The 27745-nt window shown below is 54.8% G+C and overlaps 2 protein-coding genes across 48 annotated transcripts in view; one reads left to right on the top strand and one right to left on the bottom strand.

The window, feature by feature from the left end:
* Positions 1 to 4006, top strand: part of NTNG2 (netrin G2) — a 71487-nt gene extending 67481 nt beyond the window's left edge. For all 15 annotated transcript variants that reach the window (XM_084999777.1, XM_084999769.1, XM_084999812.1 and 12 more), the window contains 3 exons: positions 610 to 777; positions 2403 to 2537; positions 3067 to 4006. In XM_084999777.1, coding sequence (XP_084855903.1) covers positions 610 to 777; positions 2403 to 2537; positions 3067 to 3302 — 539 coding nt within the window. In that variant the 3' untranslated portion in view covers positions 3303 to 4006. The remainder of the gene's footprint in view (positions 1 to 609; positions 778 to 2402; positions 2538 to 3066) is intronic.
* Positions 4007 to 19807: 15801 nt separating this feature from the next.
* Positions 19808 to 27745, bottom strand: part of SETX (senataxin) — a 77317-nt gene continuing 69379 nt past the window's right edge. For 31 of the 33 annotated variants that reach the window (XR_014829829.1, XR_014829816.1, XR_014829824.1 and 28 more), the window contains one exon: positions 19808 to 22854. Coding sequence is in view for 27 of the 33 variants with exons in the window: in XM_084999954.1 (XP_084856080.1) it covers positions 22138 to 22854 (717 nt within the window). In the remaining 6 variants the exon portion in view is untranslated. The remainder of the gene's footprint in view (positions 22855 to 27745) is intronic. The other 2 variants (XR_014829831.1, XR_014829826.1) reach the window with 1 other exon arrangement.

A 27745-nucleotide genomic window follows, 5' to 3' on the forward strand; every position in this document is an offset into this window, starting at 1 on the left:
CGTGCAAGTGCCTGCCCTCTGATGCCAAATTCGCAGAACAGCCCAGGCTAATAAGAAGGGTTTCTCGCAAGTGGGTGTTTTCCTTCCAGCCGTCTTCCAAAGCAGCACGGGGAGGAAGCTCCTGGCCCTTTCATTCCATCTTCTCCAGCGTTCACGCATGCGCCTACCCTTCCCTGAATCACTGGGATGGCGTGGCGAAAGCCACAAACCCAGGCACCAATCTCCCTGAGCTCCGAGTCTGGCAGCACGACCCACCCTCCCTGCATGAATCACCCCAGCATCACGCGGGCATCCATTCAGAGAGCACCTTGCCCTGGCACCTGGCCAGGCCTTTAGCAGGTGCTGCCCACTGGCCCTCCCTGGTGCCCTGCCCACAGGGCCAGGTGAGACTGCTGGGCTGGACCTGTGCTGGTTCTCCTTTGGGCTCAAAGCTAGCAAGCCCATCTCTCCCCAGATGGTACAGAAGTGTCGGGGGCCCAGGGCCCCTTCCTGTGCCACGTCCTACCTCCTGCCTCAGTTTGCCCGAAGGCACGGGGGAGGGAGCAGCAGGAAGGCATGGGCTCCCTTTGCTCTCTGACCCTTGGCGTTTCTCACGCTTGGCCGGCCCAGACTGCGAGTGCTACGGCCACTCCAATCGCTGCAGCTACATCGACTTCCTGAACGTGGTGACCTGTGTCAGCTGCAAGCACAACACCCGAGGCCAGCACTGCCAGCACTGCCGCCTGGGCTACTACCGCAACGGCTCAGCCGAGCTGGACGACGAGAACGTATGCATTGGTGAGCCATCAGCTGGGGCGTGGGGCCAGCCAGCTCGTGAACGGGGCTCCGGGCGGAGGAGCAGTGTGTGGAAACTGCAATTCCAGGGCCCACTCCAGCTGGGCGTCGTGAAAGACAGAAGCCTCCAGAATCTGTTCTATCAATAATGTCCCCATGCGGGTCTCCCTGTGGGCACTGGGAGTTTCCTAACCACCAGTTAGAGGCACAGATGGGTTCTTGGAGTTCCCATTGTGCCTCAGAGGGTTAGACTTCCAACGAGCATCCATGAGGACACGGGTTCGATCCCAGGCCTTGTTCAGTGGGTTAAGGATTTGGCATTGCCGCTAGCTGCGGTGTAGGTCACAGACGCGGCTCGGATCTGGCGTTGCTGTGGCTGCGGCATAGGCTGGCAGCTGCAGCTCCAATTCAACCCCTAGCCTGGGACCCTCCATGTGCCACAGGTGCAGCCCTAAAAAAGAAAGAAAAAACAAAAAGATGGGTTTGGGGCTTGCCTTGCTGTGTGCTTTAGGGAATTCTCTTCCCCTCTCTGGGCGTGTTTCCCTATTTGTAAGGTGGATCAAAAGTTTTCAGCTCTTTTTTGCAACCAAAGCCTTTCTTCAAATGAAATTTTTCTCATGCTTTATAAGCAGAGCCCAGCTTTTAAAGCTGCCCTCCACTCCCAGTGGGCAAATGGTCTCCTTTCTTCAACCTCTGCTCCAGGTCTGGCTTTTGGGGTAAAGAAGGAAATCTACAAGGACCCTGGGCCTGGGCAGAGGCAGGTCTTCCCCAAGGGCCAGACCCAGGGCCGGCAACCAGCACCTACTAGCCCAGAAGGCTGTCTCCAGCAAGAGCCAGTTCTCAGCCCTGGGATGCCCAGGCACCTTGGGAGCCCACCGCCCATCCCCCACCGGGCCGGCCAGCTCTGGCTGCACACAGGACCGCCTGCCCACAAAGCTGCAGCTGTCAGTGTGAATTATGGCAGCGGCCTTCAGATAATTTCATCAACTCGAAAGTGACCCCGACCGAATTGCACTCTCCATGTCACACCGGCCAGCTGCAGGGACAGGGCGAGGCCGCTGGGTGGGCTTAGAGGCATTCCTCCTCCCCCAGCGCCCTCCTTTTCCCTGCGGCCTGCCTGCACTCTCAGGCCCAGCACTAGGTGGCAAGGACTCTCAGAATGGGGGCGTTTGTCTCCTCCCACGGAAACCAAGCTAGAAGGGACCAGGGGAGGCTGGAGGCCCCGGGGTTGCTCCTCTACCAGCCCTGGAGAGGCGTTAAGGATGCCGCCTATACACGCCTCCTCCCCCACAGCTCACAGCCCCAAGGACAGATGCCCGGTGGCCTCTGATGAGGCTCCTCCCACCTGCCTGTCACAGCTCTTTGGGGCTGGGAGGGCTCAGTGCCCACTCAGGTTACAGATGCAGAGACTGAGGCCTAGAGAGGGGAAGGGGCTGGCTCGGGCCACACAGCGCCGGGGCCAGAGGGGAAGGGGGCTATGGACGTGAGGAAACACAGTCTTTCCTCGAGATCTGGACGCCACAGGCAGCCTCCACCCGCCGTCCGGCCGTGGGTGCGGAGATCCCGCCGGGAGGGTTGTTAGGTCCAGAAAGTCGCCCTGATCGCACGCCGTGCGCCTGTCCGTCCAGAGTGTAACTGCAACCAGATCGGCTCCGTGCACGACCGGTGCAACGAGACCGGCTTCTGCGAGTGCCGCGAGGGCGCGGCGGGGCCCAAGTGCGACGACTGCCTCCCCACGCACTACTGGCGCCAGGGCTGCTACCGTGAGTGCGCGCGGTCCCCGTGGGCGGGGCCAGGAGGGCGGGGCGGGGCCTGATGCGACAGGTGACGGAGTCGGTACCTGGAAGGGAGCTGGAGACAAAAGCGGAGCTGGGGGGCAGATGGCAGAAGGGTTTGCGAGAAGGGAGGGAGGCTGTCCGAGGAAGTGATGGGTCGGCGGAGACCCGCGGGAAGCGGGTGGAAGGGCCCCTCAGGCACATGGAACAGCACACGTTAAGCTCTGGAGGCCGGAAAGCAGGTGCGTCGGAAGAACCGCACCAAGGCCAGTGCCTGGGGCGGGAGCTGGGGGTTGGGGGCGGCGAGACCCCGGGGCCGGGGGCAGGCGCCAGGTCTCGCCTGGCTCTTGATACCACCCGCACAGGGACCGTTCGCCCCAAGTGCGCCCTGAGCCTCCAACACCTCCTGGTCCAGGCCGCGCCCCCAAGGTTCCCACGTCCCAGTCGCAGAAGCTCCAGCATGGGGTGGGGGTGTGGACTGGGCCACCATCCGCGTTAACTGCCCCTCGCCCTGCAGCCAACGTGTGCGACGACGACCAGCTGCTGTGCCAGAACGGTGGCACCTGCGTGCAGAACCAGCGTTGCACCTGCCCGCGCGGCTACACCGGCGTGCGCTGCGAGCAGCCCCGCTGCGACCCCGCCGACGACGACAGCGGCCTGGACTGCGACCGCGCGCCCGGGGCCGCCCCGCGCCCCGCCACCCTGCTCGGCTGCCTGCTGCTGCTGGGGCTGGCGGCCCGCCTGGACTGCTGAGCCCGCCGGAGGACCCCCGGCCGGGTGGGCTGGTCCACGAGCACCGCCGCGCCCTGCGCCCGGGGAGCTGGGGGCCCCGGGGCCGGCGTCCGAGGCCCGACGGCGAGAAGGGTGCGGCCCGAGCTGCTCCCAGGTGCTACTCAGCAGTCCTCCCGCCCCGGCCCCCCAAGTGGCACCTGCCCCCGCCCCGGCCCTGCAGCAGGGGGCGCTGTGGGGCCCTGGCCCCAGCGGCCTGCGATTTTGGTCTTAGTTTTTCTATTACCCCCTCCACTCTCCTTTTTTTGTTTTTCTGTTGGGGGTGAGATAGGGGGTGGGGAGAAGGGCGGCTCACCCCAGCACCCCCGGGTCCTGCCTCCTGCCCTCCCCTCTTCACGCTGACACACACGACTGTTGCAGACACGGCCTGCGCGCCTCCCTGGCTCGCCATCCGCCAGCGGGCCGGAAACTCCAGTTGCCTACGACTCGAGTCGCTGACTTAGATTCTCTTTTATATTCTTTCTTTGTTTTTCTTTGCGACCCACCAGACCAGGGAGCTCACTGTCTGGGGAAGGGAGTTAGGAAGGAGGGTGTTGGGAGGGCCGGAAACTTCCTTTTGTAAAGAACAATTCGTGTTCGTCTTAACGCTGGTCACCTCCGCGGCGGCGGCGGGCGGGCGAGGGTATAGAACCTGACAGTAAAGAATCTGCTCACTGCTGCCTCCAGGGCCTGTTTTCGTTCTGTTCTTTTATGCCCAGCAAGCTTGGGGTTGAAAGCGGAGCCCGCAAGATTTCACTCTCAGGCCATCCTTCCCCAAGCGCTTCTGTGCATGACAGGCAGGCATGGTCAGCAGAGCTCTCTCTTGGCTTGGCCACCCGTGGCTCTGCAATGACCACGTGTTCCCCACATTTGGGAAATTGTTGCCTTCCTCCCCCACCGCCTTACCCCACCACCCCCAACCCCCGCAAAAAAAAAAAAAAAAAAAAAAAAAAAAAAAAAAAAAAAAATTCAGAGTTTATGGACACTTTTCCTTAGCTGCCCTCAAATTTAAAAAGCACATAGTGGAAGGAGTTCCCTTGTGGTGCAGTGGATTAAAGATCCTGCCTTGTCACTTCAGTAGTTCAGGTCGCTGCTATGGCTGCTGTGGCTTGGGTGCAGCCAAAAAAAAATCACCAAAAAAAAACAAAAAAAGACATGTATACCATTGCTTAGAGACCAAGGGAAGTGACTGGCAGAGCATCCTAATAGGGCTTGACTTGAATGCTCCTGCTTGTAAATCAGAATAGCAGGTCCTATCAGACCTTCTGGCCTGATGTCTGCTGGTCTGCCGCTTCTCCTGCCTTCTGCCAGAGCCCTCTGTGGGCCAGATTCCAAGGTGGGCAGAGACGGGTGGAGGTGGCAACCCAGGGACTTACAGTCGACCCCTCTCCCCTTTCTCTTTCTCTCCAGCATCAGGAAGGAGGACAGCCAAGGGGCTAGGGGCAGTGTGGGAGATGTGAAAGAATGATGTGCGCATTAGCATATTAAAGGCTCTGACAAGTCCTGCAGGAAATCTGCTGACTTGGCCTATCAAAAGTTTATTTGCAAAATGTATTTGACCTTGGAAGGTTTTAATTTTTTCATCTGAAAAAAAGGAAGAATGGAGTCCGTTAGCTTAGCCCTGTGCTTCGGGAGGGCCTGGGCGTGGGGTGGGGGTGGGGGGTGGACTTCCTGCAGTCTCTCGAGAAGGTCTGGATTTTTCTGCCCTCCGACTTCCTATCACAGCAGGCCTGAAGATTCCCACCCCAAGGATCAGGTTCTAGTCCCGTTGCCCCACCTGCAGTTACCTTCTGGCTGTAGCCACTCTTTCCAGGCTGGGAAGCTCAGAACTGGATCCCTCCTGTGAATCCCCAAAGCAAGACTCGGACGGAGATTTAGCAGAACTTGGCCTTGAGGGTGACACAGCTACTAGTGGATATAAAATATGCTTACAGCCTCGCCGGGCCAAACACCAGCCCCTCCTGACCTTCTCTCAGCTCCCCACCCCGAAGAAGTGCCTTCTGCCAGGTTCCCCCCACCCCGTGGCCTCCCCATCACCATCCGTGCCCTCTTTCTTAAGGACAGAACCCCGCTTATTCCAGTGGCTGAAAGAAAACCTCCCTGGGGGGCTCCCTGTGGGGAGGGGTGTCCACGTGACACAGCTCTGGCCAATGAGATTTAAGCAGGGGTGATGGGGGGGGCCCAGAAAACTCCTCAGAAGCCTCTCCTCCCCCCTCTCCTTGCCAAGCCTCAGTCGCCAAGTCTGGAGCCCTGGCTTCTCTCTTGCCCCTCCCTCCATGCTCAGTCAGCATGGGTGAGGTGCCACCCTCAGGACGCTGGAGCCGAGAAGGTGGCTGTTTGTTTTCTGAGGACCTAGCAGAGAGGGGACACCTGCCCTGGGCGCCAACCTCCGCACTTCTTAACCCGTGAGAAAAAATAAACCCTGGTGTGATGAAAACTGGTCTTTGGGTTTTCTGTTACACACAGACTTACCAGTCCCTACCTACCAGTTCCTACCAGACCCCCCGGGCCCAGCATCTGGCCCCCTGAGTCCACCAGGGGCCAGAACAACCACCCCCTCCCTCAGCCATAGCCCCCATGTCATAACACTGCCCACGAGGCAGAGCACAGATTAAGCGGCTTAAGGCTCAGGGCTTCAGAATTTGCTGCCTCAAACCCTGTGTTTTCAGACCAGTACCCACACCCACCTCCACCTCCAGGCTGACCCAAGTCCACCTCTAGAGAAACATCAGCTGCTGCCTGCAACTTGTAAGCAGTGGGAGGAGTTCCCTGGTGGCCTGGTGGTTGAGGGTTTGGCGTTATCCCTGCAAACAGCTGTCACCTTCCTCCTAAGGATCATGGTGTTAAAATATGGAGGAGCCACAAGAATTCACCCCCCAACACACACACGTACACACAGTCTTAGGTCTGGCTCCCTTGATGGAAGCAGAGCTTGAGACAGGGGTTCAGGGCATGGATTTTGGAAGGTGTGCTGCTCGGAAACACACGTAAGGCAGTGAGGGAATTAGGAGAGGGAGAGGGAGGGGCCCGAGAGAATGTCCAGCCGCAGCCTGGTCCACCCCGGAGGCCTCTGAGCACAAGTCCCGTCCTGAGACAAGGGCAAGGGGCAGTCTCGTGTCGCTGGCTTCATGCTGGATCTGGGGGGTGTAGTATAAGCCCCCCCGCCCCAGTACAGAGGGTGGGCAGCTGTGAGCTGTTAAGAAGCATCACAGCAGTGGAGGCGTTTCCCATAGACGGGCTCTGGGCCGGGCTCACACACACACACACACACACACACACAAACCTCTTTGTGTCACCCTCGGTATGTCCCCAGAGGGCTCCTGAGAGGTCTGAGAGGAGGGGTCCTGGGTGGTAGCACTCTGTCCGCCCCGACCTCTCAGCCGGACCAGCAGCGCTGTGTCAGCTTCCTTGGGACAAGCCTCTGTGCACGAGGGCCAAGGAGGTGGAGCACGTCGCAAATCAGAGTGGCAGCCCAGGTCCCCCAGGAAGCAGCTCAGGCCCTGACCCCGGCCGGAGGGGGGAGGGAACGTTGCCAGTGGCCATTTGGAAAACTCTGACGTCTTCCAGGCAGCGGAGAAGGAGGAAAAAACAAGGTGAGCAGAGCCAGAGTCACAGCCCGGCCTCTTGTCAACGGCACGCCTGGGCCCAGAGCTCCTGCTTTGACATCTGGTGCTGAGGGGCGAAGAGAAGGCTCCCATTTCACAGCTCAGATGTTAACAGCCATAGTCCACAGGCGTAGCTCAGGCAGCATTGAACTTAACCTTCATGGTCACCCCAGGACAGGTTTCTCACTCTCGGTGCTGTTGACGTTTGGGGCTGGATGGTTCTTGCTGGGGGGTGGGGGGTGAGGGTGGCTGTGCTGTGTGTCCTAGGATGTGTACCAGCCTCTCTGATCTGGAGCCTCTAGACACCAGTAGCATGTCCTTCCTGGTGGTGACAATCAAAAACGCCTCTGGACATTGCAATCTGGGGGCAAAATCCCCCCAGACTGAGAACGACTGTCCCTGGTAGAAGGGGTTGTCTACCCATTTAAGAGAGAGGGAAGCTGAGGCCCAGAGACGGAGATAACTTGCCTTAAGTCACACTAGCCAAGAAGCGGGTGCAGAAGGCGACTCAGGACAGCCTGACTCCAGAGCCCAGTGTTCACCCAGGCCCTGCAGCTTCAGCAGCCCAGGCGGTGGCTCAGGCTCCTGCCTGCCCCCCTCCTCGGCCCCTGCAGCAGCTCCCCGGCTGGGCAAGCAGCCCTGGGGAACCTGTCGTCATCGGAATGGCTTTGCTGTCAGGGGAAAGGCCTCACCCCCGGCCGCTCCTGCCCCCTCTAAATAAGCAGGCCTGCTGTGTCAGCAGTTATGAGGCATTAACTGGCACCTGGGGAGCAGGCCTGGGCGGACAGGGCTGAGAGGGAGCTCACCCCGATGCCAGCACCCGTGCCCCAGGCCCTGCATCTCCAGCTGCCCAGTCTCCCCCGGACCCCAGGGGACCCCCCCCCCAACCCATCTCAGGCCTGAAGAGTTAGGGGGAAAGGCCCAGGGAAGAAAAACTTGATGTGTTTTTTCCCCCCTCTGTAAAACACAAATCACGCCTTGCAGGGGAGTTAGAACATACAGAAATGTGAAATAATAATTTTTAAATTAAAATCGCCCACAATCCTCCATCCAGAGCTAATAACTGTTAATATTTTCTGATGTACATTTCTAGTGCTTTTCCATAAAACAAACCCCCACGCAGTCTGCCCAACATTTGCTAAGATGGTGCTAAGCATCGCATTGAGGCTGCACAGCCCTCCTTTCAAGGACCCCAGCCATGAAGCTGGGAAGCGGGCTCCAGGAATAGAGCCATTTCACAGCGGGGACCACCGAGGCTCCAGAAGAGCCCTGGTCTGAGATCTTGGGTACAGCACAAAAAGACACCTCTGGGTGACTTAAGCAGAAAAGGAGATTATTTGAAAGATCACGGGACCCACAGACACAGGCCAGATGCTCGGGGTGGGGTGAGGGGTGCCAGGAAGCCCGCACCACGTCCCGTATCCTGGCCTGAGAGCCACTGCTGCGTCCACAGGCAGCACCTCGGGCCCAGGCCTGCCTCCTAATGGCCTCCCCATCAGGCCCTCCACCTTGTGTCCAGCTTCCCACCCCATCAGAGGAGCTCCGCTGTCTTTCCCCAACCAGAGGAAGGGCACAAAGAAATGCTGACTCTTCAGCACAGAGAGGGTGAGCAAGTGGCCAAGGTCACACAGCCTGGAAGAGACAGAGTCTGGGTTGCAAATCCACAGTCTCCCGTGCAGAAGCTCCAGCTTGTAACACTGAGCTGCTGGGCTGCCACTTTTCCCTCTATTTTATTTATTTTGGCAACAATGGCCTCATCTTATACACACCCTTCTTTAGCCAGTGTAACAAAATGTAGCAATACTCTATCCAAGGAGATCTTTGTGTTTGTTTGTTTGTTTGTTTTTCGTCTTTTTGCCATTTCTTGGGCCACACCCGTGGCATATGGAGGTTCCCAGGCTAGGGGTCTAATTGGAGCTGTAGTCACCGGCCTACACCAGAGCCACAGCAACGCGGGATCCGAGCCGCGTCTGCAACCTACACCACAGCTCACGGCAAGGCCAGATCCTTAACCCACTGAGCAAGGGCAGGGACCGAACCCGCAACTAAATGGTTCCTAGTTGGATTCGTTAACCTCAGTTCCTAGTTGGATTTGTTAACCACTGCGCCACGATGGGAACTCCCCAAGGAGGTCTTTGGAAATAAAAAGGAAATGCAAAACTTCTCCCTTTTACTTTTAGGCTCCTCCCCGCCCCGGCCGATTGCCTTCTGCTCGCCCACTGCCATGGCCTCACGACCAGGTCTGGTCTGGCCCCCAGAACCCTGGCATGGGGTTCCCCAAAGCACAGAAGACCTTTGCAAAGGTGGGTGGAGGCTGGAATTCAGGTAGGTGCCCCTGGGCCGCAGCTACAGATGGCTTCTGGCCAGAGGACTCAGCAGGTGGCCGGGAGGACCTGGCCAGGAGCAGCTGGAGTGGGGCCCCAAGCCCCAGGAGCTTGAGGAGCTGTGCCCTGCAGCTGACACTAGAAGCGCTGGGGCCTGTCCCACGCTGTCCATCTCACAGCTGACCCAGTGCCCATATTTCTCCCCCAAAGACAGGGATGGGGGAGTGGGGGAGGCAATGTTTCCAAAGGCAGAAGGGATAGCATTGAGGGGCCCTCTGGTCTGTCCACCTGAGTTTGAAGCCATCCTCCCCCACCAGGATCACCTTAGGCAAGCGACTCGGTCTCTCTGTGCCTCAGTCTCCTTCCCACCAGACCCTGCCGCCCATGGCATGCGGAAGTTCCCCAGCCAGGGACCGAACCCACTCCACAGCAGTCACCAGAACCAGAGCAGGGACAACAGTGATCCTTAACCTGCTGAGCCACCAGGGAACTCCTGTGCCTCAGTCTCCTGATCTGTGAAATAGGGATGTCAAAACCAGTACTGGGAGTCCCTGTTGTGACTCAGTGGTTAAAGAACCTGACTAGTAACCATGAGGTCATGGGTTCGATCTCTGACCTTGCTCAGTGGGTTAAGGATCCAGTGTTGCCTGCCATGAGCTGTGGTGTAGGTTGCAGACACAGATGGGATCCCACATGGCTGTGGCTGTGGCGTAGGCTGGCGGCTACAGCTCCAACTGGACCCCTAGCCTGGGACCCTCCATACGCCACAGGTGTGGCCCTAAAAAGACAACAACAACAACAACAAAAAACCCCAAAAAACAAAACCCCAAAACCACAAAAACAGTACCTGCAGCATAGATAGGGCTGTTGTGGAGTTCCTGTCATGGCTCAGTGGTTAACGAATTTTACTAGGAACCATGAGGTTGTGGGTTCAATCCCTGGCCTCGCTCAAGTGGGTTAAGGATCTGGCGTTGCTGTGGCTGTGGTGTAGGCTGGTGGCCACAGCTCCGATTGGACCTCTAGCCTGGGAGCCTCCATATGTCGTGGGAGTGGCCCTAGAAAAGGCAAAAAGACAAAAAAAAAAAAAAGGATAGGGCTGTGGTGAAGATGACGCAAGTTGGCAGGTGGAGTGCCGGCCCAAAGGAACCAGTGTCGGCTGGTATGCATTTCCTCCCTGTGCCCCCCAGACCTGCCAAGTGGGTGCAGTATTACTCAGCCCTTCCCTCCCTCCCTCCCCCGGCACACGTGCTGGGCCCCAGGGCACGAGAACCAGGCAGACCCACTTTGCCTCCCCCGACGCCCAGCACCCCGGGGCACAGTGGGCGCCCTTCCCCATGCCAGTCCTCACCTCCCTCGTCATCTTCCACTGGGTCCGGGGCCGAGCAGACGCAGGTGGCCCTGCCCTCAGGGGCCACACCGGGGCCACATCGGGGCCACAAAGCAGTGAGGCAGAGAAGGGCAGGGGGAGCCTCCAGAGACAGAGACGAAGGGCACGCGCTCTCGTGCTGTGTACAGTCCTCTCGGGAGCTGTTGGAAGAGGGGCCCGTGGTGGGGGCGGCAAGGGGGCTGGTGGGGAGGGGGCAGGGAGGGATCAACCTCCCGGGGCGTCTTCAGGGGGCGCCGAGAAGCCCACGCCTGTCACCCCACTGAGACAGACCTCGTGGAGACCCGGGACCACCCTCCCTGCTCCTCCAGGGCCCCAGCACTGGTAGCCCAGCCGAAGGGGGTGGAAACAGGGAGCCCAGACCTTGGTTTCTTTCCTTCTCTCTTTTTTCATATTTATTTTTTATTAGAGTGTGGTCGATTTACAGTGTTGAGTCAATTTCTGCTGCACAGCAAAGTGACCCAGTCATACGTAATTTGTTTTTTTTCTTTTTAGGGCCGCACCCACAGCCAATGGAAGTTCCCAAGCCAGGGATCGAATTGGAGCTACAGCTGCCATCCTACACCACAGCTCACAGCAACGCTGGATCCTTAACCCAGTGAGCGGGGCCAGGGATGGAACCCGTGTCCTCATGGATCCTAGTCGGCTTCATTTCCACTGAGCCACAACGGGAACGGCCATCCATATATATATATATACTTTCCCTTTCTTATGTTCTATCAAGTTCTGTCCCAGGGGAGTGGACAGAGTTCCCTGTGCTGCTTTTCCTTTCTAAATGTAACAGTTTGCATCTACCAACCCCGAACTCCCCGTCCATCCCACTTCTTCCTCCTTCCCTAGACCTTGGGTTCTAAACACGCTTCTCCCCTGAGAGGAAGCAGCGCTCCTCCGAGTGGAGGCCGATTCCACGGCTGGACAAAGAAAGGCCGTCACAAGGTCAGGAGGTGCCCGGCTGGGAGTTCATTCGCACCCAGGCTGCGGGGACGGCCCTCCCAGGTGTGCAGGGCCAGGACGAGAGGGCCCAGGTGGTGGGGTGACCCTTGATGGGGAAGGAGGCTGGGGGTCCCCTCCCCGAGCAGCTGCCCCTCTGGCCTTTCATTCAGTAACCGCTTTGCTGAGCCCCACAGTGTCCCCTGGCTCTAGGGGGCCAGGATGGGAAGGCCAGGAGGCCTTGTGGGGACCCCCCATGAGGAGGAGGTGGTTACGCTGAGCCCCAAAGGGGGTGAACACCTGTTGAGGGCTCATGGGGACGCCGCTCAGCTGAACGCAGCCCCCAGGGCCTGCCCGGATCATGATGTGCTAACAGGGCCTTTTCCGCAGGCTCCCAGCACTGCCTTTTTTTTGTCTTTATGTCTTTTAGGGCCACACCCTTGGCACATGGAGGTTCCCAGGCTAGGGGTCGAATTGGAGCTGTAGCCACTGGCCTACACCACAGCCACAGCAACACGGGATCCGAGCCACCTCTGTGACCTATACCACAGTTCATGCCAATGCTGGATCCTAAAGCCATTGAGCGAGGCCAGGGATCAAACCCGCATCCTCATGGTTCCTAGTCCAGTTCCCTAACCACTGAGCCACGATGGGAACTCCAGGGACAACGCCTTTTTAAAAAGAGAAAAAATAAGCAAATAAAAAATAGAGAAAAGTGACTAAAGAACACGTGTGTCTTTAAAATTATTTTTATTGTGAAAGTAATTCATACACACCATACAACAAACGGAAAAATGAAGAAAAAATGTACGTGTGTACACTTAGAATTACTCCCTAGAACGGGCAGATACAGGGGATTTTCAGGGCAGTGAAAATATTCTGTATGATACTCTGACGGTGGGTTCATGTCATCACACATTTGTCAAAAGCCATGGACTGCACAGCCCCAAGAGTGAGCCCGGATGTCAGCTGTGGACTCTAGGTGATAACGACCTGTCGGTGTAGCTTCACCCATTGTAACGAACGTACCCTCTGGTGGGGATGCTGGTGGCGGGGGAGGTTGTGGGCAGGTGCAGGGAGGGGCATACGGGAAACTTCCGTACCTTCTGCTCAATATTGCTATCAGTGTAAAACTGCTCTAAAAAATAAACTCTATTTAAAAAAATAAAACGACCTAACTCTTGTTGCCATTCTGGTGAATGTCTTTTTAGGGTGTTTTTTTTTTTTTTTTTTTTTTTTTTTTTGGCCATGCTCAAGTCATGTGGAAATTCCCCAGCCAGGGATGGAACCCATGCCACAGCAGCAACTTGAGCCACAGCAGTGACAAAGTTGGATCTTTAACTCACTGATCCACCAGGGAACTCCATAGGTTTTTTCCTTTTCTTTCTTTTGTTTTGGTCTTTTTAAGGCCTCACCTGCAGCATATGAAGATTCCCAGGCTAGGGGTGGAACCAGAGGTACAGCCACCGGCCTACACCACAGCCACAGCAACGCAGGATTGTTAACCCACTGAGTGAGGCCAGGGGTTGAAACTGTGTCCTCATGGATGCTAGTCAGATTCGTTTCCGCTGAGCCACGACGGGAACTCTGTGTAGGCTTTTTTTCTAGTACAAAAAACAATACAGGAAGTTACCGTCGTGGCGCAGTGGTTAACGAATCCAACTAGGAACCATGAGGTTGCGGGTTCGGTCCCTGCCCTTGCTCAGTGGGTTAACGATCCGGCGTTGCCGTGAGCTGTGGTGTAGGTTGCAGACGCGGCTCGGATCCCGCGTTGCTGTGGCTCTGGCGTAGGCCGGTGGCTACAGCTCCGATTCAACCCCTAGCCTGGGAAACTCCATATGCCGCGGGAGCGGCCCTAGAAAAGGCAAAAAGACAAAACAAAACAAAACAAAACAACAACAAAGCAATACAAGAGTTCCCACTGTGGCACAGCAGGATCAGCAGCATCTCTGTAGTGATGGGACATAGGCTTGATCCCCAGCCCAGCACAGGAGGTTAAGGACTGGGCATTGCCACAGCTGTGGTGTAGGTCACAATTGCAGCTTGGATCGCATCCCTCATCCGTATCCCGTGGGGCACACATACATACAAACACACACACATATACACACAGAAGAAAACTAGAACCCCACCTTCCCATAGTACTGTGGGCGTTCTCCATCTACCACGGTCTGTTTTTATATCTGGGTCTGTCACCTTGCCCCAGAGAGGTGCCATCATTAACCCTCCCGCAGTGTTGGTTGCACAGCCATGTCAGGAAGTTACAACATTGCTGGTAAGCGGGATGGGTCTCTCGAGCCCATAATTGCCCGAGAGCAGATGGCTAGTTACGGGCTGTTCCAGTCAAGGCATTTAAGTTGCAAAGAATGGAACCCGTGAAGCCTGGCCTCTGTGATCAAGGGAGTTACTGGTGGGACATGGGGATTGAGGTGCAAAGGGCAGGGCTCCACATCAGGCCCCACCCGAGCATGCTGTCCCCACGGCTTGGTTCCCAGGGAAGGGGGAGACATGTCCTGACGTGCCGTCCTCTGATGTCACAGCCTCAAGCCCAGATGCAATCGCCTCCAAGGGCCCTGGACTGCCTCCCTGTCCTGCGTCCTCGCATGACAGATGACTGAGCACTGCCCGGGAAAACGCTTCTTCGTGTGCACCAGGGGAACACGACAGGAGAAAAAGTCACAACCCCCAGCGTCCGCCAGAGTAGAATGGACGGACTGTGGCACGTTCCTAAAATGGAATGAATACGACGTCGTCTCAGGAATACAAGGATGAGAGCTCTTGGGAGTTCCCGTCGTGGCTCAGCAGAAGAGAGTCTGACTGGTGTCCACGAGGGCGCAGGTTTCGACCCTGGCCTCGCTCAGTGGGTTAAGGATCTGGTGTGGCCATGAGCTGTGGTGACGGTCGCAAATGTGGCTCGGAAACGGTGTGGCCGTGGCTGTGGTGTAGGTTGCAGCTGTGGCTCAGATTTGAGTCCATGTGCCAAAAAGAGAAGAAAAAAAGAAAGAAATATGAGAGAGAGTGAGCAGTCAGTCGCAAAATACCCATTGATACATCGACATAAAGTTCAAAATTAAGTAAATATAATTTCAGAGTATGTAGTGAAATTTTATACAAACTACAGAGTTTGGGATGCTGGTTACAATTAGGTGGAAGGCAGGAGGAAAAGCGACCAGAAGAAGCAGGGAGCGGCTGTCAGCAGTGGTGTCAGCAGTGACCTGTTTCTTATGCTGGGGGAGTAGACAGCACAATTGTCGTATTACGTCTCTCATTTTACACTGATCTTGTATACACTGATGTATAGGATTTATTTTACAAAGGTTTTAAGAGCCGGGTCTATGTCAATCAGCGGTCTAAGAACCACTGCAGAGGAGTTCCTGTGGTGGCGCAGCGGAAATGAATCCGACTAGGAACCATGAGGTGGCGGGTTCGATCCCTGGTGTCGCTCAGTGGGTTAAGGATCCAGTGTTGCCGTGAGCTGTGGTGTGGGTTGAAGACACAGCTTGGATCCTGCGTGGCTGTGGCTGTGGCGTAGGCCGGTGGCTACAGCTCCAATTCGACCCCTAGCCTGGGAACCTCCATATGCTACAGGTGTGGCCCTAAAAAGACAAAATTTAAAAAACCCCAGAGTGCTAATGCTTTTGTATCAAATTATATTTGTTACTTAAAGTGTATTTGATAGCTAAAGTTTTGGGTTTTTTTTTTTTTTTTTTTTTGCTTTTTAGTGTCACACTCATGGCATATGGAGGTTCTCAGGCTAGGGGTCGAATCAGAGCTGTTGCTGCTGGCCTACACCAGAGCTGCAACAATGAGGGATCTGAGCCATGTCTGCAACCTACACCACAGCTCATGGCAACACTGGATCCTTAACCCACCGAGCGAGGCCAGGGATGGGACCCGCAACCTCATGGTTCCTAGTTGGATTCGTTTCCCCTATGCCAAGACGGGAACTCCAGATAGCTCAAGTTTTAACATTCAAGAGAATCTGGCATATTCATTCATCAGATTAGTTTTATTTCAATTTGAAACATACTGAATAGCTCAATTTAAGAGTAAATTGAAAAGTTTAAGGACATTTTATTCAATGATTTTTTTTTTTTTTTTTTTTTGCTTTTTCAGGGCTGCACCCACAGCATATGGAGGTTCCCAGGCTAGGGGTCAAATTGGAGCTGTAGCTGCCGGCCTACACCACAGCCACAGCAACATGGGATCAGAGCCACATCTGTCACCTACATCACAACGCAGGTGCAAGGCCAGGGATTGAACCTGCGTCCTCATGGATGCTAGTCAGATTCATTAACTGCTGAGTCACAACAAGAACTCCTATTTCACTTTTAATGTTTTTCGGGCTGCGCCTACAACATATGGAAGTTCCCAGGGTAAAAGTTGAATTGGAGCTGTAGCTGCCAGCCTACACCACAGCCACAGCAACACCAGATCTGAGCCACACCTGCGACCTACACCACAGCTCACGGCAACGCTGGATCCTTAACCGAGTGAGGCCAGGGATCGAACCTGCCACCTCATGGTTTCTTGTCCCATTCTTTACCACTGAGCCATGATGGGAACTGTTATTTTAAAAATCTCTTTTCTCCTGTTGCTTACCCCAGAGGCTGGCTCCTGCTCAACAAACACGTCTGCTACGAGCAGAGGGCTATGATGAAAGATTTGTGGACTGGATTTCTGCTTTACCCGTTGCTCTCATCAGCTACCATCACAGCACGCACGTGTGAAGCGTAAACACAAACAGCTTGGAGGACACGTTCCCCCGCCGCGGGGCAAAGGCAGGGCCATCTGTGGGCTCCCTGCCCAGCTGTGTGTTTGGGTGATTCCGGGCCACACCCGAGATGGGAGCCGGTGAGGGGTGGTCTCGGAGGATGGAGCTGGAGGAGCGGAGACGGTCACTTCTCGAGTGCCAGTGGCAAGTAGTAAGCAGCTACCCTTGTCACTGTGCCTTCAGAGAGACTGGAAGAACGACCGAGAGAATGACTTCGGCTGGTAGTCACAGCCCCTCTGCGCTCCCTAAAAACCCTCAGGGCCTCCCACCACCCTCAGGACGAGACCTGTCTGCTCACAGCCCAACAGGGCCCGAGACCTGGGCCTCCTCCGCCAGCCCGGCTTCCTCTTGCTCGTCGTCGTTGGGCGTCCAGGTTTTGTCTGCATTGCCGGCTTGTGCTCCAGCCTTCAGCTCTCGGCACCCTCTGCCTCCCCCGGCTGGCCTCCCCCAGCACAGCGCGGTGCTGCCTACCCTCCATACGGCTCGTTCTTCTTGGCTGAAAAGCACCGACTTGGGGGTTCACCTGGGTCCTGTGGGCCAGGGCTCCTGGTGCAGCTCCAGCTCCATGGTTCTGATTCGGGGATTCTCTTGAGGTTGCAGGGAAGGTGTTGGCTGGGGCTGCGCCACTCGAAGGCTTGACCGGGGCTGGAGGATCCGAGATGCTGCACTCACTGCCCACGTTGGTGCGGCCGGCTGTGGGCAGGAGCCTCGGTTCCTCCCCACGGGGACCTCTGCCCGCAGAGCCACTAGAGTGTCCTCACAGCACAGCAGCCGGCTTTCCCCAGAGCAAATGACCCGAGACAGGGCAGCGGGCCTCCAGTCTCAGGCCATCACTCCCTCAACACCCGGTTGGTTACACAGGTCCGCCCTCCTCACAGTGAGAGAGGACTGTGGAAGTCCGTCCCCACTTGGAGGGACCAGGACTTTCCGCGTCTGTGAGGGTTCAATGAACGAAGCGTAACAACTATCCCATAGATGTGACATGCGGATTTCAAGGACTTGGGCTGAATGCAGCTGTGGGAGCTGGTTAAACGGTCCCTGTGTCATCTTTTTCTTCTTCTTTCTTTTTAGGGCTGCACCTGTGGCACATGGAAGTTCCCAAGCTAGGGGCTGAATCAGAGTTGCAGCTGCCAGGCTCTGCCAGTCACAGTAATGCAGGAGCTGAGTCACCTTTGCGACCTATGCCACAGCTTGCAACAATGCTGGATCCTTAACCTACTGAGAGAGGCCAGGGTTGAACCCGCATCCTCATAGACATTAGTCAGGTTCTTAGCCCACAGAGCCACAATGGGAAGTCCCCCCGCCTTTTTTCTTTTTAGGGCCACACTTACGGCATATGGAAGTTCCCAGGCTTGGGGCCAAATTACAGCCGTAGCTGCCGGCCTCTGCCACAGCAAGGCAGGATCCCAGCCACACCTTCGACCTACACCACAGCTCATGGCAACACCGGATCCTTAACCCACTGATCGAGGCCAGGGTCAAACTCGCATCCTCGTGGATACCAGTCCGGTTTGTAACCTGCTGAGCCACAGTGGGAACTCCCTCCTCTACACCTGTTAGCCTCTTCCGCTCTAGAACTTCAGGGATTGGGGCCTGGAATTTCAGAACTTACTGGTAAAAAGAATCAGAAGAGAATTCAGACCCCAGGTGTCATTTCCAGGTAAAGAAACTGAAGCCCTGAAGACCAGGCGCTATGGGTGGCCCAGGGCAAGGCGGAGCCAAGGCAGACCTCCCTCCAGCCTCGCTCCTGAGGACACCAGCTCCTGGCCCAGGCCCTTTCCAGGGCTCCGTGCCAGCCTGGCATGTAGTCCTGCTCAGACCCCATTCATTTGGGCTCCTCCTCAACCCCACAGGCAGCCTTCTACCTGCCCCTCCTGCCAGCGTCAGGAGTCTCCCAGCTCCCGTTGCCTCTGGAAACCTCCTGAACAAGAGCAGAGATGCCCAGATGGCTTTTGGTGGAGGGCCTTGCCCTGTCCAGGGCACCTACAGGGAACAATGTATTGAGAAAAGCAGACGTGACCCCAGCGGGCCCCAAGGCTGCTCCCCTTTCTTCCTGATCCCTTAGGAGCCAGGCCTTAAGGCTGGCTGCTCCACAGAACCACCTGAGAGTGAGTTTAAACTTAAATTTTTTAAAAAGGGCAAGGACCTGCCCCCAGACCCATTCGGTCAGAAATTCTAGGGTAGGGCCCAGAAGTGGGAATTTTTCAAAAGTTCCCCAGATAACTAACTCCTCTCAGGCTGAAAACTATTAACGGTTCTATTTGCAGCCATGCTGCTTAAGAACAAAGCACAGCCGAGCCTGAGCTGCAAAAGGGAGCACAAAGGCCTCTCCCGCGGCTCAGACACCGTCCACCTGTGGACACCACTTACGCCATTTGACTTGGCAAATGCCTTTTGTACAGTGGGACACGGTGACAATAACTCAGGTCCTTGAAGAGTTCTGGAGGGATCCCCTGTGGACAGAAACTGCCTTTATGGCCCGCACGACACTGTAAATTCTACTTAAGCTGAAGCTAGATTTTAGTTTCCTCCCTGGCCCTGAATTATTTACTCCTCACACAATGGACGGTCAAACCCAGGAGGTGGTGGCGACTGCGTGCGGTGCGCGTTGGTCGGCAGTGACTTTAAAAATCACTGCTCCGGCGGCCGAGGTGAAGAACACCACACCTGCAATGGCCATCGCAGAGCACTCGCCCCCTCATCAGGTCCTGTGTCAGGTTCCTCGGGCCCCATGACTCCACAGCCACCACTTTACCCTGGTGGGTGGGTGGGGTGCACACCCGGATGAGCCAGAGGCCCGGCGCAGCCGTCTGCGCGCAGGGCCCAGGGGAGCGAGGCGCGGGCCCAGGGCGGGTGCCCTCCGACAGGAGCGGCGGCAGGTCTGAGCACCCTCCCGGGACTCGCTGCTTTCCAAAGCACTCTCGACCCCGGCACCACCGGCAGTTACCCTCGACCTGGCCACCTACGCCCTGCGCCTCCCTGGGAGCTCCTTTCCTGGGCCCTGTTCATCCGCGCCCTCCCCGGCCTCCTCCCCAAGCTCAGCCTGAGGGGGAACGTGCCGTTTCTTGGCCCCAAGGTCTCAACGTGTAATTGAAGCCCACGTCGGGCCATCACGCCCCCCTCTACCTCACCGCTGAGATTTCAGGGTGAGCCAAGAAGCCAGGAGAGCTGGGGGGGGTGGGCTGGATGGTGAACTCGAATCACACAAATCCCACCAGCTCACGTCAGCCCAAGACGAGTCTGAGGGCGGACTGAACAGGTCATCGGGGAAGTACCTTGAACTGTCTTCATTCAGTAATACATAACTCCTAATCCATGGCAGTTTTCTTCTTTCCACTTTTAATTCTGCTCTTTTCTCTTAAAATGTAGACTTTCACAAAGACAACAGGGCTACCGTTGGCTACCTCTCAGCTAGGAATTCAGAGCATAGAAAGAGTTACAGCTACAGGAAAAAAAATGGTCAACTGCGTAACTAACTTTAGAAAATAGTTTAGTACAATTCTGTTATAAAACTCATTTACAGGCAGTTATCACGTGTACTTATCTAAGCTGCTCCTGCTAACACATGAAAACACAGAACCAAATAAACCGTGCACAATGAATCCAAGGCAAAGCAGGTACAAAGAAGCAAAAGGTTTTAGGTAGAACATACTCATGTTGAGAGAACCAAGACTGAAAGAAGACAGCACACCTTCTTAGAACACCACGGCAAGGACGAAACCAACTGCCAGGTTTTCCATCTGTGATCAGTTTAACCCCCGATCAACACGGCTATGACAGCCACATCAAGAAAGGCCGGACTGTACGTATGAAATGTTTGACGCAAACACATCCACCAACTGGAACAACAACTCGTCTCCAATGCAATGAGGGGTGTGAGCGTTTCTGCTGGGAGAAGCTGTCAGGACACAGGCTTCCCCCTGAGAGGGGAGTATTCACTTCTCCTAATTCTCCCATAATCCGACTCGTGAGGGGTGAACCCTGAGAACAGGCGTCACACTGGAAGTAACACCTCTGGGGTGTGGCAGCCAACCACGCCTGGTGGAGAGCAATTCCCTAATTCATGTGTTGCATGAGCCGAGTGGGGTGAGTATCTAACCACGCCACTTGTACGAGCTTACGGTTTTTGACTCTAAGTTGTCACCACAAGTATCTGCTACATCCAGCATTTTCCCAAGATAGCAGGAAAATAAACTTCAAATAATGATAAAGATTTCTCATGGAGTTCCCTGGTGGCTCAGCAGGTTAAGGATCTGGCATTGTCACTGAAGCAGCTCACGTTGCTGCTGTGCTATGGCTTTGATCCCTGATCCAGGAGCTTCCATATACCATGGGAGCAGCCAAACAAACAAACAAAAAACACTTCTTGCCAAAGGCCTGGCAGCAAGTATACGAAGCCCACTTCCTGCCGGCGGTGGGGGGGCTCATTCCACCCCGACCCCCAAAGGCTGGGGATGAGCTCTATGCTTTTGAACAGGGAGCAGGGCTGACTGGGGACAGAGCGGTGGTCCCTGAGCCACAGGGATGTTCACTCTGATCAGCAGGTGTCCGGACCCCACAGGCAAGACAAGGGTCATGAAGTACAAAGCTGAAACCTCTGGCAACCAAATGCTTTTTTAAAGATCTTAATACCCTGCTTCAGCAGAATTTCTAACACAAAGCCCTTCTGTTCAAAAAGCAGGTGACAACCCTCTTCCTAGCTGTGACCTCCCGAGTATGTGCACTCCCCTTCCACGCTTCCCTTTGAAAAGGATGGCTCCTCCCTGCCTAAAATACTGTCTCTGGTCTGCCCTTCTGGCTCCCACACTGCCCAGTGACCGGAATCCCTCAGGAAGGTTTAACATCCAGCTTTCGAGGCTCCACCCGCAGCTAATGAGCGGGACTCTCCCCGCAACCTGCATGCTTCCACAGGCAACCCGGGCGAGCCTCACACGGCCACCCTGGCACTAGTCTGTCACCTGGCAACCACTGGATTTGTAACCCACCAGGTGCAGGAAACTCTCGATAGGCTGCGGGCATCTGAATGATGTTTCAAGAATAAGTCTGTCGTTTAAGCATATGCTTCAATTTCAGGGAAGAAGAGGAACTTGAGCTAGAGAACCATGTGCCACCTTAGGGAGATGAACTTGTCACAGAAGCGTCGTGTCCCACTGCCAAGGCGTCTCTTCTAAAGATGCACACCAGTGGGACTTCACCTAACATGGTAACTCTGCACCCCAGAGCTTCCCCCAGGAGATGCCAGTTGCTGTTTTAAAACAGAACTGGAGACACTTGACCCACCAGCACAAACTCAGCTTATCCCAAACCACCTGGGCTGTCAGAGGTGTGTTTTGCCGTAACAATGGTTGAAAGAACCTGCCCTCCACCTCTTTCTGTTTTTTTAAATACAAGGTTTGTTCTGTTGAAAATGATTAACATTTTAAGCCGGGGAAAGAAAAGCTGTCTACCAGATTAAATTTTAAAAGGATTTTGTTATTTGCTATACAAATATACATTCCAACCTTTACAACGTCTGCTCCAGTCCGACCTCCTCTTCTCAGAGGAGCAAGAGAGCAACACTTCAAGTCTCTGGCCTCAAGGACATTGGCACTGATGGGCGCGTGCCCTCGGAGAGCTTCTGCTGCTGACAATGGTGCGGCGGGACCGGGGGGCTCAGGGGGCTCAGGGGTCAGGTACACAGGCTGTTTCCCAACAGTGCCCAAACTCCTTCAAGGAGCAAAGTCATCTCATCTGGGCCGCCCTGGGAGCTGGTGTCTCAGGGCTGCGGTGATGCCTGTGGGTGACAGCCTGTCGTCCGGCTTCACTATGAAAGCCTTCTCTTCTTCCAGCCACCGTCCTCCTTCTGCGGCCCCCACTCGTCCGAGCCCAGGTCCCTCCCCGCGTGGTGGCGCACAGAGCCTCGCCTCTCCGGACCCCCTTCGCTGAAAGCCCTGGTCTCTCTTCTGTGGCTGAGCGAGCCCTCCTCCGGGTCACATTTTCTTTTGCTCGTGGAAGCGTCCGCACCAGCGGCTGCAGGCTCGCCCTGCGCCTGAGGTCTGTGGAGGTTCGGAGCCGCTCCTTTGGCGGTGGGCTGCTGCCCAGGACCGGCGGGATCCTGGAGACTTCCAGAGAAGCCCGCCTCTCCCGGGGGGGGCGCTGCCCCAGGCTGCTGGGGGCTCGAGGGCTGTGGCTCCCTTGAGCATCTCCCTTTGGCTTCAGGGCTCAGGCCCATCCGCCTCAGCAGTCGCGGGTCCCGAAGCCGGTCCTGAATGGGTGGCCTTTCAGGGTCACTGGTAGTAACCGTGGCGTCTCTGCAGTCAGAGGGAGAGTGGTACAGGGAAGAAGCAACAGCCGTCCTGGAAAACTCGCCGTCTGGGGACGCCTCCAGGCCGATGGTGGGAGGGTGAGTCAGACTTCTCTGCAGTACGGGCTTGGGTTTCAGAATCTTGGTTGCGTCATGTCTGTAATTTTTGTCGCAAGTCTTAATAATGGCGCCACGCTTCTGCGCATCCTCGATCAGCTGATTCCAATGATCGTTTTCCTGGAAGCGAAGAGAAGGAGAGACGTTTACACCCCACAGACAGGCTTGGGGAGCAGGGGGTCCAGCTTTCATTTCTGAATAAATAGTGTACTTTCATGAACAGATTCTCAAGAATCCATTCCTTGTCAGACAAGGCTGAAAAGAAAAATCAGACCAAATACAGAATGACAAGGCCACGCTGCTAGAAAAGAACACCAGGCACCACCTCCCAGGGACCACTTTGCCCCTGCTCCTCAGCCACATGGCGACCCAGCTATGACACAAACCTGTGCTGCCACCTCAGGCAGCTACTGAAATTTCAATGAACGAAAACTGAGAACTCACTTCCTCCACTGCACCAGCCACATTTCAAGCATTCGGCGGCCGCGTGTGACTCAGGTTGGTGTGGACAATGCAGACGCAGCAGCGCTCCGTCACCCCAAGTCCCCTCGACACTGCCAATCTAGAGTGTCACCTGCCTCTGGGCAAGACTAACGGGAGGGCTTGGTTTCAGAAAGCCCTCAACTTTTGAGTGCATGCGACTGCTCCCGAAAGAGGTCCATAGCTTTCCGCAAATTCCCCAAAGCCTCCCAAACTCCAAAGGGCTCGACCAACTCAATCCACTGAGCTGTGATCCCAGCAATACCGTCCTGCTTTCTGTCTCCTTTCTACAAGCCCTCAAGTTATGAAAAGCACATCTAAAGGGGGGAAAAACCCAACTCACATCTCTCCTCTCTTCCCTTCAGTTTCCTCAACAATAAAGCTGCTTCTTTACAACATCAGAGCCTGGCCCTCCTTAGAAAGCAGAGTGAGCCTGAGGCAGGAAAAAAGATGAAGACTGAAGGGAAGAGAAGCAGTAGGACAGCCGCCCTCCTGCGGGCTCCTGCACCCTACGGTGGGCAAGGGTACAGCAGCGAGGGTGCACACACAGCACATACTTGCTGTGTGACCTTGGCCAAGTCACTTGACCTCCCTGAGCCTGTTTCCTCATCTGTAAAATAGGGCTATTTTATTTAATTGATTCTAAAATGTGCATGATTTTGACCTTTTTTTCTGCTTTTTTTGGCTGCATCAGCAGCATATGGAAGCTCCTGGGCTGGGAGTCAAATCTGAGTTGTGGCCTAAGCCACAGCTGTGGCAACACTGGTTCCTTAACCCGCTGTATGTGGCCAGGGATCAAACCAGCAATGCCACAGAGACAAGCTGGATCATTAACACACTGTACCACAGTGGGAACTCCTGTTTTCACATTTCACCATTTCTGAATTTGGGGTGTATCCTTGCCAGGTAGCAGTTTCCAGTATATAATCCTGGAGGAATCCATGGCTAGGCAATTACAAACTCTTGACTTTTAGTCAATAATCCATCTTTTTTTTTTTTTTTTGGTGTGTGTGTGTGTGTGTTTTTAGGGCTGCACTTGCAGCATATGGAGGTTCCCAGGCCTGGGGTCGAATCGGAGCTGTAAACGCTGGCCTATGCCAGAGCCACAGCAACGCCAGATCTGAGCCGAGTCTGCGACCTACACCACAGCTCATGGCAACACCGGATCCTTAACCCAGAGTGAGGCCAGGGATCGAACCTGCAACCTCATGGGGCCAGGGATCGAACCTGCAACCTCATGGTTTCTAGTCGGATTCGTTTCCGCTGCACCATGACGGGAACTCCAATAAACCATTTTTAAAAACAGTGAGTCCTGGCTCGTTCCACAGATATCTTCTGATAAGACAAAAAAGAGCACCCACATTAAAACGTAGAGAACGGAGATTAGCAGCTGGAAGAAAACCCTGGAAACTCTTAGGAAACTTCACCTCTGATTGCACAGGAGACGGGAAGGCAAGCACCGGACACGAGCGGCCGCCGAACCGCGAGGTGATTAAGGCGTGTTAAGAGTCTGCGGGTGAAATACTTCTAAGACTGCCTCACCTTATTTGCTGTTTGCATTTCCTCTGTATGAACAAGAGCGGTATGACAAAAATCTGCCTAAAACAAGAGTTCTTTCAATAAACATAAAATGAAAATTCTAAGTGAAAATAAAGTGTCACAGTTCAATGGCAGAACATAAAATACTGACGCGTATTATAAGGAACAGCTTCTTGGATGTGACAGACTGGTGGCACTGCCAGGCTCAGGGCCTCCGAGAGGGTTAGGAAGCCCAGGAAATCAGGCGCAGGGCGGGGTCGCGGGCAGCAGCAGGTACACACGGCGGCAGCACCAGGCTCTGCGGCTCAGACCCCCAGGGAACCCTAGAGATTCTTGCTCAGGGGCGGGAACGCAGAGGTCAAGCACGTGGCCTTAACTGCTACCTTTGCCAAGCCTACTGCACCTACACTTGGTGTTTAAGCTAATTCTAAAATCACAACAACAGTTCTGAGGAGGGGCTATTAATCTTGGTTTCTCAGAGGAAACTGTAATTATTAACTCCATTTCCACGAAGGAAACTGGGCTCGAGGACCCCCAAGGGGGGAGGGGAAGCCCAAGGACAACAGGCACAAGCGGGCCCGGCAAGTCCAGAGGCGGCAAGGCCGGGCCCTCTTCTCTTGCACCCGCCTTTTGCTGCAGCACTGGCTTCCGAGAGCGGAAATAATGCCTGGGCCACACACGGCCAGCGGGCGGCGGGCTCCAAGTCTGTGCAGAGGGGCATTACTCTGGGGGCTCCAGGTGTCCTCGGGGCCCGGCAGAATGTTTTCTGGGAATCAATTTCCAAACCTCAGCGTGCAAACCCTGGTCTCCCGTGTGCCCCGGGGCCTTCCTGCCCTGCCCTCCTTCACAGGCACATGGCTCACGTCGGCCCCAGCTCTGAGCACAGGGCAGAGGGCCTGCCAGGGCAGGTGGAAACTCCTGGGTGTCAAATGAAGGGGCTGGTAAAAACAGGGGTGCCCAGGAAAGGTGCTGTCATCAGGGCATCGGAGAGCCACAGCTCTAGTGACACTGTCCTTTTCAGGTTTGCGCACTATCAAAATTCAACTGCGTAAAAACAATGATTGCTAATACGTTATCATCCAACTGACAGCACACCCGAATAATCAGGTCCTTGTGGTCACAGGAAAAATAATTTTTTGAAAACCCTTTTATCTTGAGGTAACTATAGATTCAGAGGAAGTTACCAAAAAAGTACAGAGGTTCTGGAGTTCCAGCTGTGGCACAATGGGGTTGGCGGCGTCTTGCAAACACCAGCACGCGGGGTCCATCCCCGGCCCAGCACAGTGCATTCAAGATCCAGCGTTGCTGCAGAAAGGTTTCAGGCACCCTTCACCTAGGTTCCCCAGTTATGAAAAACAATTTTTTTTTAATTTTGTTTAGCAAGTTTATTTTTTTATTTTATTTTTTGTCTTTTTGCCATTTCTAGGGCCGCTCCCGTGGCATGTGGAGGTTCCCAGGCTAGGGGTCTAATTGGAGCTGTAGCCACCAGCCTACGCCAGAGCCACAGCAACTCGGGATCTGAGCCGTGTCTGTGACCTACACCACAGCTCACGGCAACGCCGGATCGTCAACCCACTGAGCGAGGGCAGGGATCAAACCTGTAACCTCAGGGTTCCTAGTCAGATTCGTTAACCACTGCACCACGACGGGAACTCTGAAAAACAATTTTTAAGCTTTCAATTTATATGTAAACTTTTGTGGTAGAAAAGCATAACAGCCACATTAGGAGTTCCCGTCGTGGCGCAGTGGTTAACGAATCCGACTAGGAACCATGATGTGGCGGGTTCGATCCCTGGCCTCGCTCGGTGGGTTATGGATCCGGCGTTGCCATGAGCTGTGGTGTAGGCTGCAGACGCGTCTCGGATCCCGCGTTGCTGTGGCTCTGGCGTAGGCCGGTGGCTACAGCTCCAATTAGACCCCTAGCCTGGGAAACTTCATACCCCCATATGCCGTGGGAGCGGCTCTAGAAATGGCAAAAAGACAAAAAAAAAAAAAGAAAAGAAAAGAAAAGCATAATAGCCATATTAATAGAAAGGCTTTTAGGAGTTCCCGTCATGGCTCAGTGGTTAACCAACCTGACTGGCAGCCATGAAGATGCGGGTTCAATCCCTGACCTCACTCAGTGGGTTAAGGATCCAGCATTGCCGTGAGCTGTGGTGTAGGTCGAAGGTGTGGCTCGGATCCCGCATTGCTGTGGCTGTGGTGTAGGCCAGCAGCTATAGCTCTGATTCAACCCCTAGCCTGGGAACTTCCATATGCTGTGGGTGTGGCCCTAAAACAGCAAAAAAAAAAAAAAAGGCTTTCAATTATAAAAATATATTAATTACCCCACTAGATTACATCCTAAACAGTATTTCAATTTTAAAAAGCAGAAAGAATACTACTACTGTATTCTACCGGATTTACATTTAAAAGTGATGGATTTATTTTTACTAGCTTTATTTTAAAACATCAATATTTATTATACATTAGAAACAAAAAAACTTTTGTGGCAACTACAGTGTTTACTGAGAGAAGACATGTGGAGAAAGCACGGGGGGGGCTCAAGGTGGGGGGTGTGGAGAGAGGAGACAGACAGAGCACAAAATCCCTATCAATACTCACGATAAAAATTTTCAATATCAACTTAAAAACAGGGGTGGGCGTTCCTCTGTGGTTCAGTGGGTTAGGGATCTGCTGCTGTCACTGCAGCGCCTTGGGTCGATGCTGTGGCATGGGTTTGATCCTTGGCCTGTGAATTTCCACACGGCCAAAAAAATGGGGATACACAGCTTTTTAAAATTCTTTCGTACACAAACAACAAAAGTTGAAGGCCAGAGATCTAGGTTAAGAGAAAGGAGGAGAAAGACTGTATTCGAACGCCCTCTGGTGGAACTAACCAAAACAGGGGAAAAACCTACCGAGTTGGCACCGCTCCTAAGATAAACCAATGACCTTGTTAGAGAAATCAGAAAAACTACAGTATTACCGCTCCCGGCGAGACACGCAGCAA

This window comes from Sus scrofa, chromosome 1, assembly GCF_054392235.1.
Source record: "Sus scrofa isolate SSC_HxYL_T2T_F1_AM1 chromosome 1, Sscrofa_HxYL_maternal_Yorkshire_Landrace_v2.0, whole genome shotgun sequence".
NCBI lineage: Eukaryota > Metazoa > Chordata > Mammalia > Artiodactyla > Suidae > Sus > Sus scrofa.